Consider the following 18,237-nt stretch of genomic DNA (forward strand, 5'->3'; position numbering starts at 1 on the left):
GTTATTTTCTTTAAGATGGGGGAAAGAATAAGGGATAATGACAGCAAAGATAACAGGGCAGCATTAGAAGCAAAAGTGAATTGAAGTCATTAACAATGTGTTCCTAATTATAGCTCTGTCACTTATAATTATTGTGCACCTAGGCAATTCTCTTGAACTTTTCAGGTATTAAACTTTCTTGTACTTAAAATACAAGAAAACAAAAGGAAGAAAGGAAACACAGTGTTGGGATTCTAGTCATTATCACGCATACGGTGAACTTAGGATTATGTAAACTAACAAATGTACCTATTCTCTAAAAGAAATCAGCTACAGTATACAGACTCTTAAGAGCATGGCTATTCATTTTAAGAATGCATGCTGAGTACCATACATGGTAATAAAAGATACGACCACAGACCCAAGAGACAACATTTTATAGTGAAATTAAACAGTCATAACTGAAATTATACTGAAGTGGCAGTTACAGTTAATCTTAACTCGTTGTGTGAGCAAGTTATGTTATCTCTCCAGTTTTAACTACCTCAATAATAAAACAGAAGATAATCACCTTATAGCGTTGTTGGAGATAAACGACCCTACATAAGTAAAAAACCTAGCACATTCCTGACTCAGAGTCAATACATGGTAAATTAAATGCAATGCAAAAGCTGCATACAAAACAAAAAACTATCTCTTTATATATTAGGTCCTTCTTAATCTTCGAAATTCCTTTCTTGATTTTCCACCCACATCTACTAGGCAGAGTAATATTCCCAGGAAAAATGGTGGTCTTTCGTTCTGTTTATATGGCAATTTGAGGACACACAACATAAATTTACTTGTGACCTATGCAAACAAGCACAGCTTTTAAAAATAAAGAGCTAACCAGGTATCTCATCAATCCTCGTAATATCTGCATGACATGCAGATACGACATGAGGTCAAAGACAACATAACTGTCAACATTGTGCATGGTACTTTCTTTTTTTTTTCTTGGTACGGAGTTTTGTTCTTGTTGCCCAGGCTGGAGTGCAATCGCGCAGTCTCGGCTCACCACAACCTCCACCTCCTGGGTTCAAGTGATTCTCCTGCCTCAGCCTCCCAAGTAGCTGGGATTACAGGCATGTACCACCATGCCCGGCTAATTTTTTGTATTTTTAGTAGAGGGGGTGGTTCTCCATGTTGTTCAGGCTGGTCTCGAACTCTTGAACTCAGGTGATCTGCCTGCCTCAGCCTCCCAAAGTGTTGGGATTACAGGTGTGAACCGCTGCGCCTGGCCTGTGCATGGTACTTTCTAATAACCCTTTTTTTTTGAGACAAGGTATCACTCTGTCACCCAGGCTGGAGAACTGTGGTGCAATCAGGGCTCACTGCAGCCTTGACTTCCTGGGCTCAAGCGACTCCCACCTCAGACTCCCAGGTAGCTGGGACCACAGGTACACACCACCACGTCCAGCCAACTTAAAAAAATTTTTTTTTTTTTTTTAACTAGAGATGGGATCTCCCTATGTTGTCCAGCTCGTCTTGAACTCCTGGGCTCAAGGGATCCTCCCGCCCCACCTCAGCCTCCCAAAGCATTGAGATTACAGGCATGAGCCACCATGCCAGGCCTAATGAGATTTTATTAGTTAAAAAAGTAAGATATGTTCATTGTAGAAACTTCAGAAAAGTAGAAATAAAAATCACCCAGTGACAACCACTGTTAAAGTTTTTGGGGGTATATTTCATTCTGGTCATTTTGCTGTTTCCTATACCATCAAAGCCTATACAAAATGGCAGCCAAGTAGCTGCATTTTGTGCACACTTAAATTACATCAATTTAAACCATCAGGGTTTATGATTCCAATCACAAGCATATGCCCCAGAGTAAGGATGCGATGAGACTACACGTGTTGTTCTCTCAATTAGTCTCAGTTCTTCAACACCTGTGAGTACCTAGTACTCTAATTCTAATGTTTAAGCATTAGAATTTTTTTATTTCTTCACACATCATGGTTGTTAAAGACACAATCATCTATTCCACTCTGGAGGAAAAACTGGCTTTAGTGGATTTATTAATAAAGAGGATACATATCAATAAGGTCTTCTTAAAGGATTTTTCAAAGGTAATTATAACTATACAAAATTTTTACTTTACATGCTGACTATAGACTATAATTCAAGTGATGCCATTTCACTGCACTGCCTTGACAAACCTTTTCCATATTATTGACATTTACACTATTCCCAAATTATCCCTAGAATTAGTAATGTTGAAATTAGTATAGTTGGTTCTAAGTCTTTTTCTAGATCGTTACTTTCTTAGGATGGTGTGTGGTGGGTCAAACAGGATAGTGCTCATATTTTTTAAGGTCTCAATATATGCTACCAAATTTCTTCCAGAAAACTAAAAAAAAATTTTTTTGTGGGTACAAAGTAGGTGTATATATCTATGGGGCACATGAGATATTTTGATACAAGCACACAATGCATAATAATTGCAATTGCACCTGGGTAAATGAGGTATCCATCACCTCAAGCAGTTATCCTTTCTGTTACAATCCAATTATACTTTTAGCTATTTGAAAATGCACAATAAATTACTGTTGACTATAGTCACCCTGTTGTGCTCTCAAATACCAGATCTTCTTCATTCTACTTTTTGTGCCCATCAGAAAGCTTCTTAATGTGCTTTCATCATCATCCTCTTCATGGATCTTCCACATCCATATCCACATCTCATATACTCTTAACAATCTGATTCTTTATAAGACTATTTTTATAGCCTAGAAGATGGCACAAAGGTAAAAATTTTACGGTTCATTTACAATAAATTAAAAGAAAAATTCTTACCTGACCAGTATCTCGATATGATAGGATTTACTCTACAATAAAGGTATTGTTGCTTTGGCTGTTATAATTTGTGATATAACTACCTGGTAATCTATTAAAGCGTTTCTATTTGTAAAAATTTAAAACGTTTCTTTAACTTTTTATAAATTATTATGTTGTGTGTTTTCCCCATCCTCCCAAAAAAATAAAGGATGAAAGAAGAAGTAATCTCATTATTATCAGTTTCCTTGAGAACTATAGGGACAGTTGTTATAGGATACTCTGAGGGAGATTAATAAAAGGAGAGAGGAAAAAGATTAAAATGGGATATAATCTGCATCAGGATGAAAAAAGAGTCAGTTTCATTTGTTTAACAATATGCAACAAATGCCACTCTAAATGTATGCTCCACTTTTGGTTGCTTTAGAACAAGAGTTTTATATTTTCTATATATGATATACACAAAAAATCAGTTTAGAATTCAACAATATTTTTAAGTGATTGTTGCAGAGTTAAAGAAGTGTATTACATTTTTTTTTTCAAAAGAGTCTATACATCCATTTGTAATATTCTTGTTCTTAAAGTTTTGACCCCTGTCTTAAGTACTGATACAAATGCCAAAGTCAAAGGTACCCAAAACTGTTCCTTCTGAAAGGGTAAGTTATATGAATTTTGGTCATTTTTACTCCCTGGACCTAGACTACACCAAATAGATGAATTGGCTCATTTGTCCTACAAGTCGGTTTATAGTCAATTTTTATCCTATTGGCTACTTTTCCTTTTCTTTTTAGAGGTTCTTCTAAGTGGAGGATAAATTATTTTGGATTTCTCCACGATTTCAGAACATTTACCACTGTCTAACAAAATTATTAAACGACTGCTGAGAGTCACACTTTCACTTAGCTGCCCTTCTGTACAGGATGTAATTAATGTTTTTAGGGTATGGGATACCTCTTGACTATTACTCTCTTCATATGCCTAAATAGATACATATTTTTAATCTGATAAAACCTCACACCAAACAGTTCTTTAATATTATAGATGAGGATCACATCACAAAGTCAGTGCTACTCAGTTAAACAAAACTTTTAAAAAATGTACCAAAGATAGTCTAAAAACAGCTTTACAAATTATGCAACAATGTTTATAACATAGTAAAACAAAATTGATTATATATATAAATGCATAGAATAAGATCTGTTTACTGTATTTCCCTCTTGGTGAAAGAGAATAAAACGAAATGTGAAAATAATTTTGTAGTTTTAAAAAGTGGGTGAACATTCATACATTATTGATAATAAAAGAAAGAGCACTTTAAAAATTAAATACTTACTGTGTAATTGAATTTTGAACACTTTTTTCATTTAAGGTCATCCCAGGAGGTGGGTCATTTTGCAAAGCCAACAGTTCTTTCTGTAGTCGTTTCTAGAAAAGAACATCAATAATAATTTGTCCTTTTCTTTGAGACTAGGTCTGTGTCACCCAGGTTGGAGTACGGTGGTGTGATCACAGCTCACCACATCCTCAAACTCCTGGGCTCAAGGAATCCTCCCACCTCAGCCTCCCAAGTAGCTTGAGACTACAGGCACACACCACAATGCCCAGCTAATTTTTTTTGGTAGAGATGGGGGTCTCACTTCGCTGCTCCAGCTGATACTGAACACCTGGCCTCAAGCAATTCTCCCAACCTCAGCTTCCCAAAGTGCTGAGATTACAGGTGTGAGCTACCACACTCGGCCTGTACTTTTAAAAAAACAACATAACATCCTTCTAGTTATCCTTGATAATATCCTTCTACAATCTGAAATCATTACATTTCCTCCAAATGTTCATACCTTTCTCTTTACTAGCCCCTTATATATTCTATATACATATTGCTCAAAAGTTGAATAGCCTGTCCTATAATTCACAATCTACTGTCAAACTATTTCAACACTAGAGCTTCCAGGCTGCTGAATGTGTGGCGTTTCCTGGAGGGTGGCACACCTGGAAAGGACATGGAAGCTCCACATCCCTTCCCTGACACATCTCTTCATCTGTATGCATTATAATATTCTTTCCTATAAACCAGTAAATACATCCATGACAGTAATAGCAGTTCTGGCAGCAGCCACCAGCGCCTCACGAGCACAGCCAAACGGGTGGCTTTCCTGGATAATCCGGTGGAAGACCTAGAAGGCATGACAAAATTTAGGAAATTTTTAAAAAATAAATTCAATGAAGAAAATATTTTGTTTTGGCTAGCATGTAAAGATTTTTTTTAATGCAAGATAAGCAGATGCAGGAAAAGGCAAAGGAGGTCTACATGACCTTTCTTTCCAGTAAGGCCTCGTCACAAGTCAAAAAGAGGCAGTCTTCGCTCAACAAAAAGATTCTGGAAGAATCACATCCTCTGATGTTCCAGGAACTCCAGGACTGGATCTTCAATCTCACCAAGTACAACAGCTACAGTAGCTGCTTAAAGTTTGACTAGGTTTGTTGTTGTTTATTTTTTAAGAGACAGGGCCTCATTCTATCACTCGGGCAGGCATGCAGTGGCACAATCCTAGCTTACTGCAGCCTGGAACTTCCGGGCTCCAGCCATCCTTTTGTCTGAGTCTCCTGAGTAGCTAGGACTACAGGTGTGCAACACCACGCTTGGCTAATTTAAATTTTTTTTTTTTTTTTTTTTCCGTAGAGACGGGGTCTCACTATGTTGCACAGGCTGGTCTTAAACTCCTGGCCTCAAGTGCTCCTTCCACCCTGACCTCTCAAAAGATTACAGGTGTGAGCCACTGTGCAGTCCTGATTTGCTTTTAAAATACAAGCAAACTGCAAAAGAGGAGAAAGTTCAGCCTGATGCTCAAACTACAGCTAGAAAAGCTTCTAGAATTTTTAACATGAGTTCCCAAAGACTGGCAGATTTATGAAGGAAAGAAAGTAGGCTGCATGTAGTGGCTCATGAATATAATCTCAGCACTTTGGGAGGGAGAGGCGGGAAAACTGCTTGAGCCCAGCAGTTTGAGATCAGCCTGGGTAACATAGTGAGACTCTCTTTCTACAAAGAAATAAAAAATAAAAAATTAGCCAGGTGTAGGGGCATGCACCAGCTACTTCAGAGGATAAGGTAGGAGGATCTTTTGAGTCCAGGAGGCCAAGGCTACAGTAAACTATAGTTGTACCACTGCACTACAGCCTAAGTTACAGTGAGATTCTGTCTCAAAAACAAAACAAAAATTAAAATAAAAAATCACAATCAAAAGAAGCAAAGAAACTTTCAGAGTTTATAATTGCCTTGTTATGTACAAAAACTGAAAGGTACAAAACTCTTCAATGGAATATGTGTATTTTATTAACTGCTTGACCAGTAAGTTTTGCATAATGGCTAATCCTACATTAAAAAAAAAAAAAGCTTTGAAGTTTTGGTTCACAAAACAAATCGATTTCTTCCACACTGTAAAAAATATTTCAACACTGATGCTGTAAAGTAGTTACGAAGAATAGGCAGTTACCTATCTAACATCAAGATGTCATAGCTTCTATATTGAGTTTATAGGTCGAGTAGCCATTATCTGAACTGCTTGTGACCAGAACTGTTTCGGATTTACTGGCTGAGCATCCCAAATCTAAAAAGCCAGAATCTGAAATGCTCCAATGAACATTACCTTTGAGTGTCACATTGCTACTCAAAATGCTTCAGATTTCGGAGCATTTCACATTTCAGATTGGGGATGCTCAACTTGCGTAAGGTCTTAATAGCTTGAGTTATAAGTGCTTAAAAGTTTTAGCAGTGCTTCCTTTGCTGCTTTCTAATTATAAAAGCCATAGTTTGGCTGGGCGCGGTGGTTCACGACTATAATCCCAGCACTTTGGGAGGCCAAGGTGGGCAGATCGCAAGGTCAAGAGTTCGAGACCAGCCTGGCTGACATGGTGAAACCCTGTCTCTACTAAAAATACTAAAAAAATTGGCCGGGCATGGTGGCGCATGCCTGTAGTCCCAGCTACTCAGGAGGTGGAGGCAGAAGAATTGCTTGAACCCGGGAGGTAGAGGTTGCAGTGAGCTGAGATTGCACCACTGTACTCCAGCCTGGGTGACACAGTGAGACTGTGTCTCAAAAAAAAAAAAAAAAAAAAAAGCCATAGTTCTCCATAATCCTTAAAGAATGTCATTTCACAGACAAGCTTTCCAGAGAAACTCTAAAAGTAACTCTTTATGCAAAAAGCCTTTCAAAAATTTTATGCTTTGTGACAAGAATGAAATCAGAAGAAAAAAGAAAATACTAATAAAAATTTTTAAAGATTTTATAAAATTTTTGAAGTAATTTTAATACATAATCTACTATTCATTTTCTTAAATAGGATCACCTGCACATAGTTTAATATTTCAAGGTTATTGTTAACATCATTTATAGTAGAACATCAAAATACAACGTATTATGATCTGAGATATGTTAAGGTTTTCTTCCTACATACTAGGTATCCTAAAATGGCTATGTATTTTGCACACTTATTTGTACAGCTTTGATTGTACACCTCTTCCCTTGTTATCAGTGGACATGCTTTTCCAGGGTACAAAAGGCAAAAACAAAAAAACACAAAACACAGTAGTCCCTAATTTATAAATTTTAAAACCAAATATTATAATTGCATGCAAGATTATAAATTTTAAAACCAAATAATGTTATTAAAATTGCATGCAAGATTATAAAGATTCTTAATATGACTTTTTTTTTTTCTTCAGAGACAGGGTCTCATTATGTTGCCCAGGCTGGAGTACACAGGTGCAATCCCACTACTGATTGGCATGGGAGATTTGACCTGCTCTGTTTCTGACCTGGATCGTTCACCCGTTCTCCTGAGACACACCTGGTGGTCCCTTGCTCCCGAGAGGTCACCATATTGATGACGAACTCCATGCGGACACCCAAACAGCATAGCGCACTACAGTCCAGAACTCCTGCCGCAGCTTTCCAAGTAGCTGGGACAACAGGCACCACCCACTGCACCCAGCATAAGTCTTTTCTCAAAGTGAAGAAGACGAGTATGGATATCTGTTCATTTCTTAAGAGTTCTCTGCTTAAAAATTGGTTTGTTTTTTTCTGGACAGTGAAATATTACTATCAGTAAGTAATGTTTCTAGGTCTTCAATTTATGACACTTAAAGTTAGCTTAGCCATCCAACACCACTACAGATAGAAAACTGTGTTGTGAATCACTGTAATGGACTTCAAATTTGCTTAATTTGTTTTGAATAAAGACAAATTTAAGCAAATTTCTATGTTAAAACAAGGTTTTAATTATTTTCTACTGATATTCACAAATGAGGGTTCTGTGATCACATACATTTTTTAAAAAACTGGGTCAAACAAAGAAGAACTGGCTTCTTCAACAAAACTTTTCATATACTAACTTGTACAGTGATTGTCCAAAGGGAAGATGACATAAAGAGGTTCCCCAAAATAGCTGGGCACAGTGATGCATGCCTGTAGTCCCAGCTACTCAAGGGGCTGAGGCAGGAGAATCGTTTGAGTCTAGTAGTTGGAGTCCAGCCTGGACAACACAGCAAGAACTTGTCTCTAATAAAACTAAACAAGGCCAGGCACGGTGGCTCAAGCCTGTAATTCCAGCACTTTGGGAGGTCAATGAGCACGTAATGCCTGAGGTCAGGAGTTCAAGTCCAGTCTGGGCAACATGGCAAAATCCCGTCTCTACCACACATACAAAAATTAGCCAGGAGTGGTAGCATGCGCCTGTAATCCCAGCTACTCGGGAAGCTAAGGCACAAGAATAGCTTGAACCGGGGAGGCGGAGGTTGCATTAAGCCTAGATCACATGAATGCATGCAGCCTGGGCTACAGAGCAAGACTCCATCCCAATAAAATAAAATAAACAAAAAACTCCCAACAACAAAAAAGAGGTTTCCAAAGATAATAGAACCCTTTGAGTGTAGATCGTCTCAAGCCTTGTTTCAAGGACCATATTTTGGGAAACACTGCTGCGGAAATCTTCCAGATCTTGAGAACTTTACTAAGTCAAGAAAAATAACCCTTCTTAGTAGAAGAAGCAAGAACATAAAGGAGAATCAATCTGCTTAACTACCAAGCAAAACACAAGAAAACAAAAGCAAACTAAAAAAGCACTTTATTGGTATAATTATCCCTGGTCTTCTGAACATAATGGTAAAGGGTGCGCAGATACAGAATCTTCTTGGGTTCAAATACCCTCTAGAGGTTTCCCATTGGCAACTTGGTGTTCACTTCAAGTAATGAAGTGGTGGCCCACAATCAGTCTGATTAGTTGCAGAAAGCAGTCAATCAGAGGCTGAAGTGATGTTACAAAGGTCACAGTCCTATGCAAACATCTGATTGACCTTTGATGTGAAGCAACCTTCACAGTGATTCTTTGAGAGGTGATAGTGCAACACAGGGAAAAGTGGGTATGGTAATCTCTTGAGCATCCTTTTGATGTTACATAAATTTTCTCCTCAACCCCTGTAGTAAGTCCACTGTACTACATGATATATTAAAATTTGAAGAAAAATAAAGCAAATTAAGGGGATAGGTGAGGCATATAGGTCTCACATTTTGTAAAGTTTTATCTCAACTTGATCCTTTGAGAAACTATCCTAAAGGGTAGAAACATTCAGAGAAGGAAAAAATACAAAGTGAAGAAAAAACATTAAAAATGTGGGAATATATGATAATGGTTGCTAATACAACTGTATATAAAATGACCAAGAACATTTTCTCCAATTTCATCTAACAACCAACTAAAGATAGAAAGTTAAAAACAGGAGAGCACGATGGAAAAAATAGGAATACCATACACGTTAATATTAATAGCATTGCACTAATAAGTAGATATTATTTTTCCCTAACAACATTAAACAATTCTAACAGTGGCCATTTCTCCTTTCAGAGGGAAATGTGAGGCAACAAATTAGTTTTACTTTTTTTTTTTTTTAAACAGAACTAAACTCATGCAGAGCAAGGAAGCATTTTCCCTCCTACTGAATTCTGATGACATTTCTAACAGTTACTTAATGAAACTGTTTTCCCTTTCAGGAAAGAGAATGCAATGGAGGTATTCATTCAAAAGTCTGACGGAAATGCAAAAAGTGTCAGGACTTAATGACTTCTGCTAGTAAGAGCCCGCAGCCCACAAAAGGAGACAAATGTGTCAATAATTTCTCCATGCTTTCAGAGTACAGTAGTGTCCAAAAGAAGAGTGGTGAGCGGAGAAAAACCAGGACTGTGGTATGCAGAAAGCCAAGGAAGAGTATGTTTCAAGGACTAACCAGACTTTCTTTTCCAGCACAATGGCAGAGAATATACCCTTGATAATTACAGAGAAAACAAAGACAAAGTGAACGCAGGAACTCTGAAATGTAAGGATTAGGACTCGATTTTGCCATGGAGATTTCAAACAAACCCAATAGCAAAACCAAAGTGAAGATGCTAACAGAGGAGTTACCTGAAACTATGATCCCTCAATGTAAAGGTCAACAAGAAAATGGGCAAGAGACAACAATGATATTTGCCTACTTTAAACTTAGCAATGGGTGAAGGAAGAAAAAAATTCTCCCCTGAAATTTCATAACCTCAACCCACATGGATTCATAGCCTGAATTCCTGCTACCTGAGAACATTAAGCAAGAATTTAATCAAAAGTAGTCCAGGAAGTGGTGGCCTCAAAGTAACTGGCAGAAACAAATACAAACATAAATCCTGGAGAAATCCAAATTCTATCCTTTGAGGCAACAATTTCACTACTCAGAATAGCAGAAAGATACATATAAAATAGCTTCGCTGTAAAACATCTAGAAATATATATCAATAGGTAAATTACACAAATTATGGCGTAGCAAACTAAGACTATGCAACCGTTAAGAATGACATGGACCTGAGTACTGACAAAAAAATAAAGAACTCCAAAACATACTGAAATAAAGAAAAAGCAAGCCTCAAAAATACATGTATTTTATCTTAAAATAAAAGAGGTGTAATTACACAAATATATAAATGCATACAAAAGACCAAAAAAAAGCACACTCAATTATTTTACAGTTGGAAAAGGCAGTGGAGAAAGAGGACATACTGTATGCACTACATACCTTTCTTTATATTATTTGGCTCTTTTACAAAAATGTAGAAGTATATTTTCTGTATAATTAAAAAATAAACTAAACTCAATGGATGACAAAAACACATTCACACAAAAACATATACACAAACATTCATAGCAGCATTATTCATAATGCCAAAAAACAACCCAAATGCCCACTAACTGAAGAATGGATGAAAAAAATGTTACAACCATGCAATGGAATATTATTTCGCCTTCAAAAAGAATGAAGTACTGACGCATTTTACAACACAAATGAACCTCAAAAACATTATGTTTTTGAATGAAGCCAGTCACAAAAGACCACATGTTGTATGATTCCACTGATATGAAATGTCCATAATAGGCAGATCTATAGAGACGGAAGGTAAGCTGGTGGTTGCCAGGGGCTGGGAAAGGAGAACGGGGTGATGGAGAGTGACTACTTATGGACACAAAGGTTGCTTTTTGGGCATGATAAAGATTTCTAAAGTTAAATTATGGGTATGGTTGCACAACAGAGTAAGTAAATTAAAATTATTGAGTGTAGAAATGGGACTATTTTATGGCATGTAAATTACATCTAAATAAAAGTTTTTTGACCCAGCACAATGGCTTGCGCCTGTAATCCAAACACTTTGGGAGGCCAAGGCAGGAAGATCAGTTGCAACCAGGTGTATAATACCAACCTGGGCAACACCGCAAGACCACATCTCTACAAAAAAATTAAAAATTAGCCAGGCATGGTGGTAGTATATGCCTGTCGTCCTAGCTACTCAGGAAACTGAGGCAGGAAGATTTCTTGAGCCCAGGAGTTTAGGTTATAGTGAGCTATGATCTAGCCACTGCACTCCAGCCTGGGTGACAGAAAGAGAGACTCTGTCTCTTTAAAAGAAAAAAGGAAAACCTCAATGGGTAAAGAAACTAACCACAGGTGAAGAAAGAATTTCTGCTGAGGAAGATGGTATGAAGAAATTATCCAGGATATAACTCAGAGAAATAGATAATGAAAACATGAAAGAAAGGTAGAGAGACCAAAAAAAAAAAAAAAAAAAAATTAGAGAACAGAAAGCAACATTTTCTATAAATGCTTCTTAAATAATAATGCATAGTGGTGCGTGCCTGTAGTCCCAGCTATTCCGGAGGCTGAGGCAGGCGAATCGCTTGAACCTGGGAGGCGGAGGTTGCAGTGAGTCAAGATCACGCAACTGCACTCCAGTCTGGCGTCAGAGCAAGACTCCATCTCAAAAAATATAATAACAACAACAATAATAATAATGCCTGAGAATCTCCCAGAATTGTTAAAGACATCAGCCTTCAGGTCAATGAAGCCCAATTAAATCTAAGCAGCATAAATAGAAGACATCCAAACTTAAACATCACTGTCAAAGCATAAAACACCAATTAAAAAGAGCTAATTCTAATGCCATAGACAAAAGATAGATTACCTACAAAGTTACAGAAACAAGGTGGCTACCACTTTAAGAACAATGATGTCAGCACTAGAAATCAGTAAAAATATATTTTATGTAAGTAAAACTAACCGCCAATTTCAACTCCTATACCAAACAAAACTAAGTTTAAAAAAAAATGGATGAAATAAAGATATGTGCAGACAAAACAGTTTACTACCAACAGTAACCAACAAAAGAATAAACCCTGAATTCCTTCTGGAAAATGATCCCAAGGGACAGATCTGAGATGAAAGAATGGTGAGCAGACACTTAAAAACGTATGTACATCTGAACACTGAACAAAACAATACAGGCCCACAGTTCCTTATGAAACAACTCTTGGCTGGGCACAGTGGCTCACACCTATAATCCCAGCACTTTGTGAGGCTGAGATGGGTGGATCACCTGAGGTCAGGAGTTCGAGACCAGCATGACTAACATGGTGAAACCTCATCTCTACTAAAAACACAAAATTAGCCAGGTGTGGTGGCGCATGCCTGTAGCCCCAGCTACTCAGGAGGCTGAGGCAGGAGAATCGTTTGAATCCGGGAAGCAGAGGTTGCAGTGAGCCAATATTGCCCCACTGCACTCCAGCCTGGGCAACAAGAGCGAAACTCCATCTCAAAAAAAAAAAAAAAAAGAAAAAGAAAAAACTCTTGGGGCAGATGTGTTTCAAAATTAAAAATGTTTTAGATTTTAAAAGAAGTTTATAAAGCAGCACACCACCAAACACATTAGTACTCAGCACTAAAATATGTGAATACTTACAATATACAGGAGTTTGAAAATAGCCTGGGCAACATAGGGAGACCATGTTTCTACAAATAATAAAAAAATTAGCCAGGTATGATGGTGTGTGCCTATGGTCTCAATTACTCAGGAGATAGGAGACTAAGGTGGGAGGAACACCTGAGCCTAGGAATTGGAGGCTGCCGTGAGCCGTGATCTCACCACTGCACACCAACAGGGGTGACAGAGTGAGATCCTGTTTCAAAAGAAAAACAAAAAAGAAATCAGGATGTGATTACCTTTAGGAGAGAGAGGAAGTAGTGCTTAGGAATGGACATAAGGGAGGCTTCCAAGGTGGAGCTACCATTCTATTTTTTTATGTATGGTGATTACAAAGGTGTATTCACTTTGTGAATATATGAACTTTACATGTAGATTTGTGCACACCCCTGTTTGTTGTATTTCAGTAAAAACATTTATCAAACTGATCTAAAATTGACTGTGGTGATAGCTGCACAACTCCACAAATATATTAAAAGTCATTTTAAATGGATGAGTATGTTATGTGAATTATTTCTCAATAAAGCTGTCCACAAAAGCAAAAAAAAAGTGTATTAAACAACAAAGAAAAAGCAAATATGGAAAATATTAATTGTTGAATCTACACAAAAGCTACAGCGGTGTCACACTGTTTCTACTTTTCTGCATCCTTGAGATTTTTCATAACAAAAAGTTTTCAATAAAAAATAACAGTAAAATAAATGCAAAAAAACAGCTAAAGTAGCATCTAAAAAAAATTGTAGGCCAGGAGCGGTGGCTCACACATGTAATCCCAGCACTTTGGGAGGCCAAGGCAGGTGGATCACCTGAGGTTAGGAGTTCGAGACCAGCCTGGCCAACTTGGTGAAATCCTGACTCTACTAAAAATACAAAAATCAGCTGGGCGTGGTGGCGGGTGCCTGTAATCTCAACTACTTGGGAGGCTGAGACAGGAGAATTGCTTAAACCTGGAAGGCGGAGATTGTAGTGAGCCGAGATCGCGCCATTGCACTCCAGCTTGGGCAACAAGAGCAAAACTCCATCATCCCAAAAAAAAAAAAAAAAAAAATTATGCATAACTTCCAAACTAGTAGAGGTAGGAAAAATAGAATGAGAAAACAGAAAAAGAAATCAATTCAAAATAAGGAAAGACACACAGGAAGAAATGACAAATGAAAAGCACTTAAAAGGAAGGAAATAAATCCTATTATATCAATTACTCATTAAAAATTGGACTAAGTTCTTTCGTAAACAGTAAAGAATATTAGATTGGTTAAAAAGTATAGCTATTTGAGATTTTTTAAAAGATATTACTAAAATGTTAAGAGCACAGAAAGGTTCAGAGCCAAAGGATAGAAAAAAGATACTAGGAGAAGTTTTAAGAAACAAAGCTGGCATCGTCATATTAGTATCAAGTGAAATAAATGTTAACGTCAAAAATAATAAGACAGAGAATAACTATATAATGATATAGTCACCATGAACATAAAACCTGTGTACACTTAATAACAAACTCAAAATAGATAAGCAAAGGAAAATCTACAAGCCTATCTTCACAGAAGATTTTATTATTAACACCTCAGTAACAGCTCAAGCAGACCAAAAAGCAAACAAAAGGATAACCAAATTGAAAAACAGTCAAAAGGTAAGAATAGGCATTTAATAGAAGAGCCACAAATGGCCCCAAAACATATACAATTATACTCAATTATTCTTATTAGCTAAGGAAATAGAAAATAGAAACATAAGAAGTATCTTTCACCAAAATAAGTCAAGTGTTGGGGAGGATGTGGTATCCCTGGAACTCAGGTACTACCAGTAAGAGCATAAACTGATATAATTACTTTGGAACAGTACGGCATTATCTAGTAAAATGGAACAGACATGCCATAACCTAGCACTTGCACTTGTAGGTCAATACCCTAAAAGAAAACCATGAAAATGTGTTACAACATTTAAAGCAGGACTGTTCATAACACGTCAGGAGTAAAACTGATCAAGTGTGATAGTTTATACCATGAAATACTACTTACTTAGCCTTACAAACGTATTGCTACAAAGATGGATTAATCTTGAAATGATAAAAGTCACAAAGAATTACTAACAGTATGAGTCCATTTATCTAAACTTTAAAAACAGACAAAATATATTGTTTAAAGTAAATCTATAAGGAAAAATAAAGGATCACAAACATAAAATCCAAGACTGCAATTTACTGTGGGAAGTAGTGAGGTACAATCAGCAGGACATTTAAAAAAAAAAAAAAAAAAAAAAAAAAGCAGGCTACAGAAGAGGCTTCAAAGATAATGGCAACTTTTATTCCTTAAGCAATGTTGAGTATTTTATAAATATTCTTTTTTTTTTTTTTTTTTTGAGACTCGCTGTGTCGCCTAGGCTGGAGTGCAGTGGCCAGACCTCAGCTCACTGCAAGCTCCGCCTCCCGGGTTTACGCCATTCTCCTGCCTCAGCCTCCGGAGTAGCTGGGAGTACAGGCGCCCGCCACCACGCTCGGCTAGTTTTTTTTGTTTTTTGTTTTAGTAGAGACGGGGTTTCACCGTGTTAGCCAGGATGGTCTCGATCTCCTGACCTCGTGATCCGCCCGTCTCGGCCTCCCAAAGTGCTGGGATTACAGGCTTGAGCCACCGCGCCCGGCCATAAATATTCTTTAAAATATTCACCTATGATTTTCATTTTTATATTTTTACTTAACTTTTTTTGAGATAGGGTCTCACTCTGTTGCCTAGGCTGGAGTACAGTGGCGCAATCTCGGCTTAATGCAACCTCTGGTTCCTGGGCTCAGGTAATCTTACCACCTCAGCCTCCCAAGTAGCTGGAAACATAGGCACCTACCACCAAACCCTGCTAATTTTTGTAGAGACAGGGTTGTGCCACGTTGCGCAGGCTGGTCTTGAACTCCTGGGCTCAAGCGATCCTTCCACCTCAGCCTCCCAAAGTGCTGAGATTATAGGTGTGAGACACCATGCCCAGCCTCACCTATGATTTTTAAATTCTTCTGTATACATGTTTCATTATCTTTTTTTCTTTTTTTTGGACACTCTTACATACGTGAAGAGAAAGAAAGCAACAGGGTGGTAGCAGAACTGAGGCAGAGGCAGGTGTTTGTTAGGAGAAATTTCTGCATATGTAAATATTGAAGAGAAGGATAAAGGTGAGAGAAAGGTGGTGATAAATCACATGTAAAATATCTGAGAAAGAAGAGATCAGCTAGATGCTGAGTACAGAATTAGAGCCTTTACAAGGGATTGTGTTTTCAACGGGTGTTACATCTATACAGGAAAAAATACACATTTTTAAAAATTAAAATCACCCCTTAATCTCACCATCCAGTGATCTCCTTGGGAGTGATTTTTCTTTCCACGACTCTGTATTTTCTAATATTCAACAATAAACGTGTAAAATATTTTTTTAAATAAAAATATGATCATGCTGACAACAGTGTGGCAGATGTACTGGAGAAGTTAAGACTGAAGACAGGCTGAAAACTACTAGAAAAAAAATTAGAGTTGAGACATTACTAATGAACAACTAGAGGAATCAAAGGACTCATTAGGATGCAGAATGAACTAGATTTGGTGATAACTGGATGTGGAAAGTAAGAAAGAGAAGAAATGAGGCTGACCCCAGAGTATTAGTCTGGATTGATGACAGTGTTCTAACTATAAAAGAAATACAGGAAGAAGCCAGGCATGGTGACTTCTTAGCTTATAATCCCAAGTACTTCAGAGGCTGAGGCAGGAGTTCAAGACCAGCCTGGGTGACACAGTAAGACCTGGTCTTTTTTTTTTTTTTTTTTTAAAAAAAAAAGAAAAGGTGGAGGAAGGGGAAGATAAAAAGGAAGGGGGAAGGAAAAAGGAGAGATGGGGAGAAACAAGAAGGGAGAGGGAGGGGAGAGGAAAGAGGAACAATACAGGTTGCTGCTCTGTTTATGAAGGGTTGGAGGCAGCTGAGATTAAGATTAGTTTTGGACCTGACCAGTTCAAGGTTTCTGTGAACATTCAGATTGACAGAACAAAACAACAGAACCAGTCAGAACTGAACAATGACTATTCCCTTTAAATAGAGCTGCTCTCTTTAGGGTGGGTATGCTCTCTACCATGAATCCAACGTATGTACATGTACCTTAAACCTGCTTGGCTCCAAGGGGAAGAGTTTACAATCCCAGAATCAAATGTTAATTTCTCAAGCTAGTTCAGAAGTTATGTGTCTAGTATTCAGGAAATGAACACTCCAGATGAAATATTTGTTTTCTGAAAACCTTGACTCAGAATGAAATAAAATACAGTTCTGTATCTTTCTCTCATTGATCTCTGCATTTCATGCCATAGATGAAAAGCAGTAATTAGCACTAAGCCTGACAGAGTTAATGGTTTCATTTAAGCCAACCGTTTTTATTTTACTTTGGAAGAATAAATTTTTTTTTCTTGTAAAAATGCAATTCAAATTTTTTTACCTTCCAGGTTTCGGCAGGCTAAGCTACCTTCAAAGATTCTGATATGTATATATACAAATTAAGAGTTACATAAATGTCATAAAGCATGTTATGTGGTAAAAAATCTATAGCCAGGGTCTAGCACAAAGTACTAAATATGCTGAATAAAATGACCGATAATGCCACCTTCAAAAGGTGGGAAGTTTGGTTTCACCAACAAATTGAACTACAAATCTCACAAAAGAACTATGTAAACTACGTGTTAGTATACTAGGGTATGTCATGTCATGTATTTCTTCAAAATGTAAGCAAAATGCAAACTTTAAGACTGTAAGTTAGGTGCTGTACGGGATATTCTATGGTCTGAACATTTACATCCCTCCAAAATTCATATGCTGAAATCTAATTCCCAAGGTACTGGAATTAAGAGGTGGAGCCTTTGAGGGAAGGTGACTAGGTCATGAGGGTAGAAAACTGGTGAATGGGATTAATGCCTATAAGAAGGGAGAGAGTTAATTTGCCTTGCTGCCACCTGAGGACACAGTCAGAAGGTGTCATTCTGGACTACTGAATCTGCTAACACCCTGGATCTTGGACTTCCCAGCCTCCAGAACTGTGAGGACTAAATTTCTGTTGTTTATAATTACTCAGTCTAAGGCATTGAGGTATAGCAGCCTGACAAGAAAGATA

The 18,237-nt window shown here is 37.5% G+C and overlaps 1 protein-coding gene across 9 annotated transcripts in view; it reads right to left on the minus strand.

Moving 5' to 3' along the window:
- The window catches only part of UBE2W (ubiquitin conjugating enzyme E2 W), a 73,025-nt gene that overhangs the window by 30,663 nt on the left and 24,125 nt on the right, over positions 1-18,237 (minus strand). For 5 of the 9 annotated variants that reach the window (XR_004185853.1, XM_031669633.1, XM_031669634.1 and 2 more), the window contains one exon: positions 4,127-4,218. Coding sequence is in view for 7 of the 9 variants with exons in the window: in XM_031669633.1 (XP_031525493.1) it covers positions 4,127-4,218 (92 nt within the window). In the remaining 2 variants the exon portion in view is untranslated. Of the gene's footprint in view, positions 1-4,126; positions 4,353-4,779; positions 6,687-18,237 lie in introns of those variants that run through there. The other 4 variants (XM_031669636.1, XM_031669635.1, XM_021942444.2 and 1 more) reach the window with 4 other exon arrangements.

Source organism: Papio anubis, chromosome 8 (genome assembly GCF_008728515.1).
Source record: "Papio anubis isolate 15944 chromosome 8, Panubis1.0, whole genome shotgun sequence".
NCBI classification, from domain to species: domain Eukaryota; kingdom Metazoa; phylum Chordata; class Mammalia; order Primates; family Cercopithecidae; genus Papio; species Papio anubis.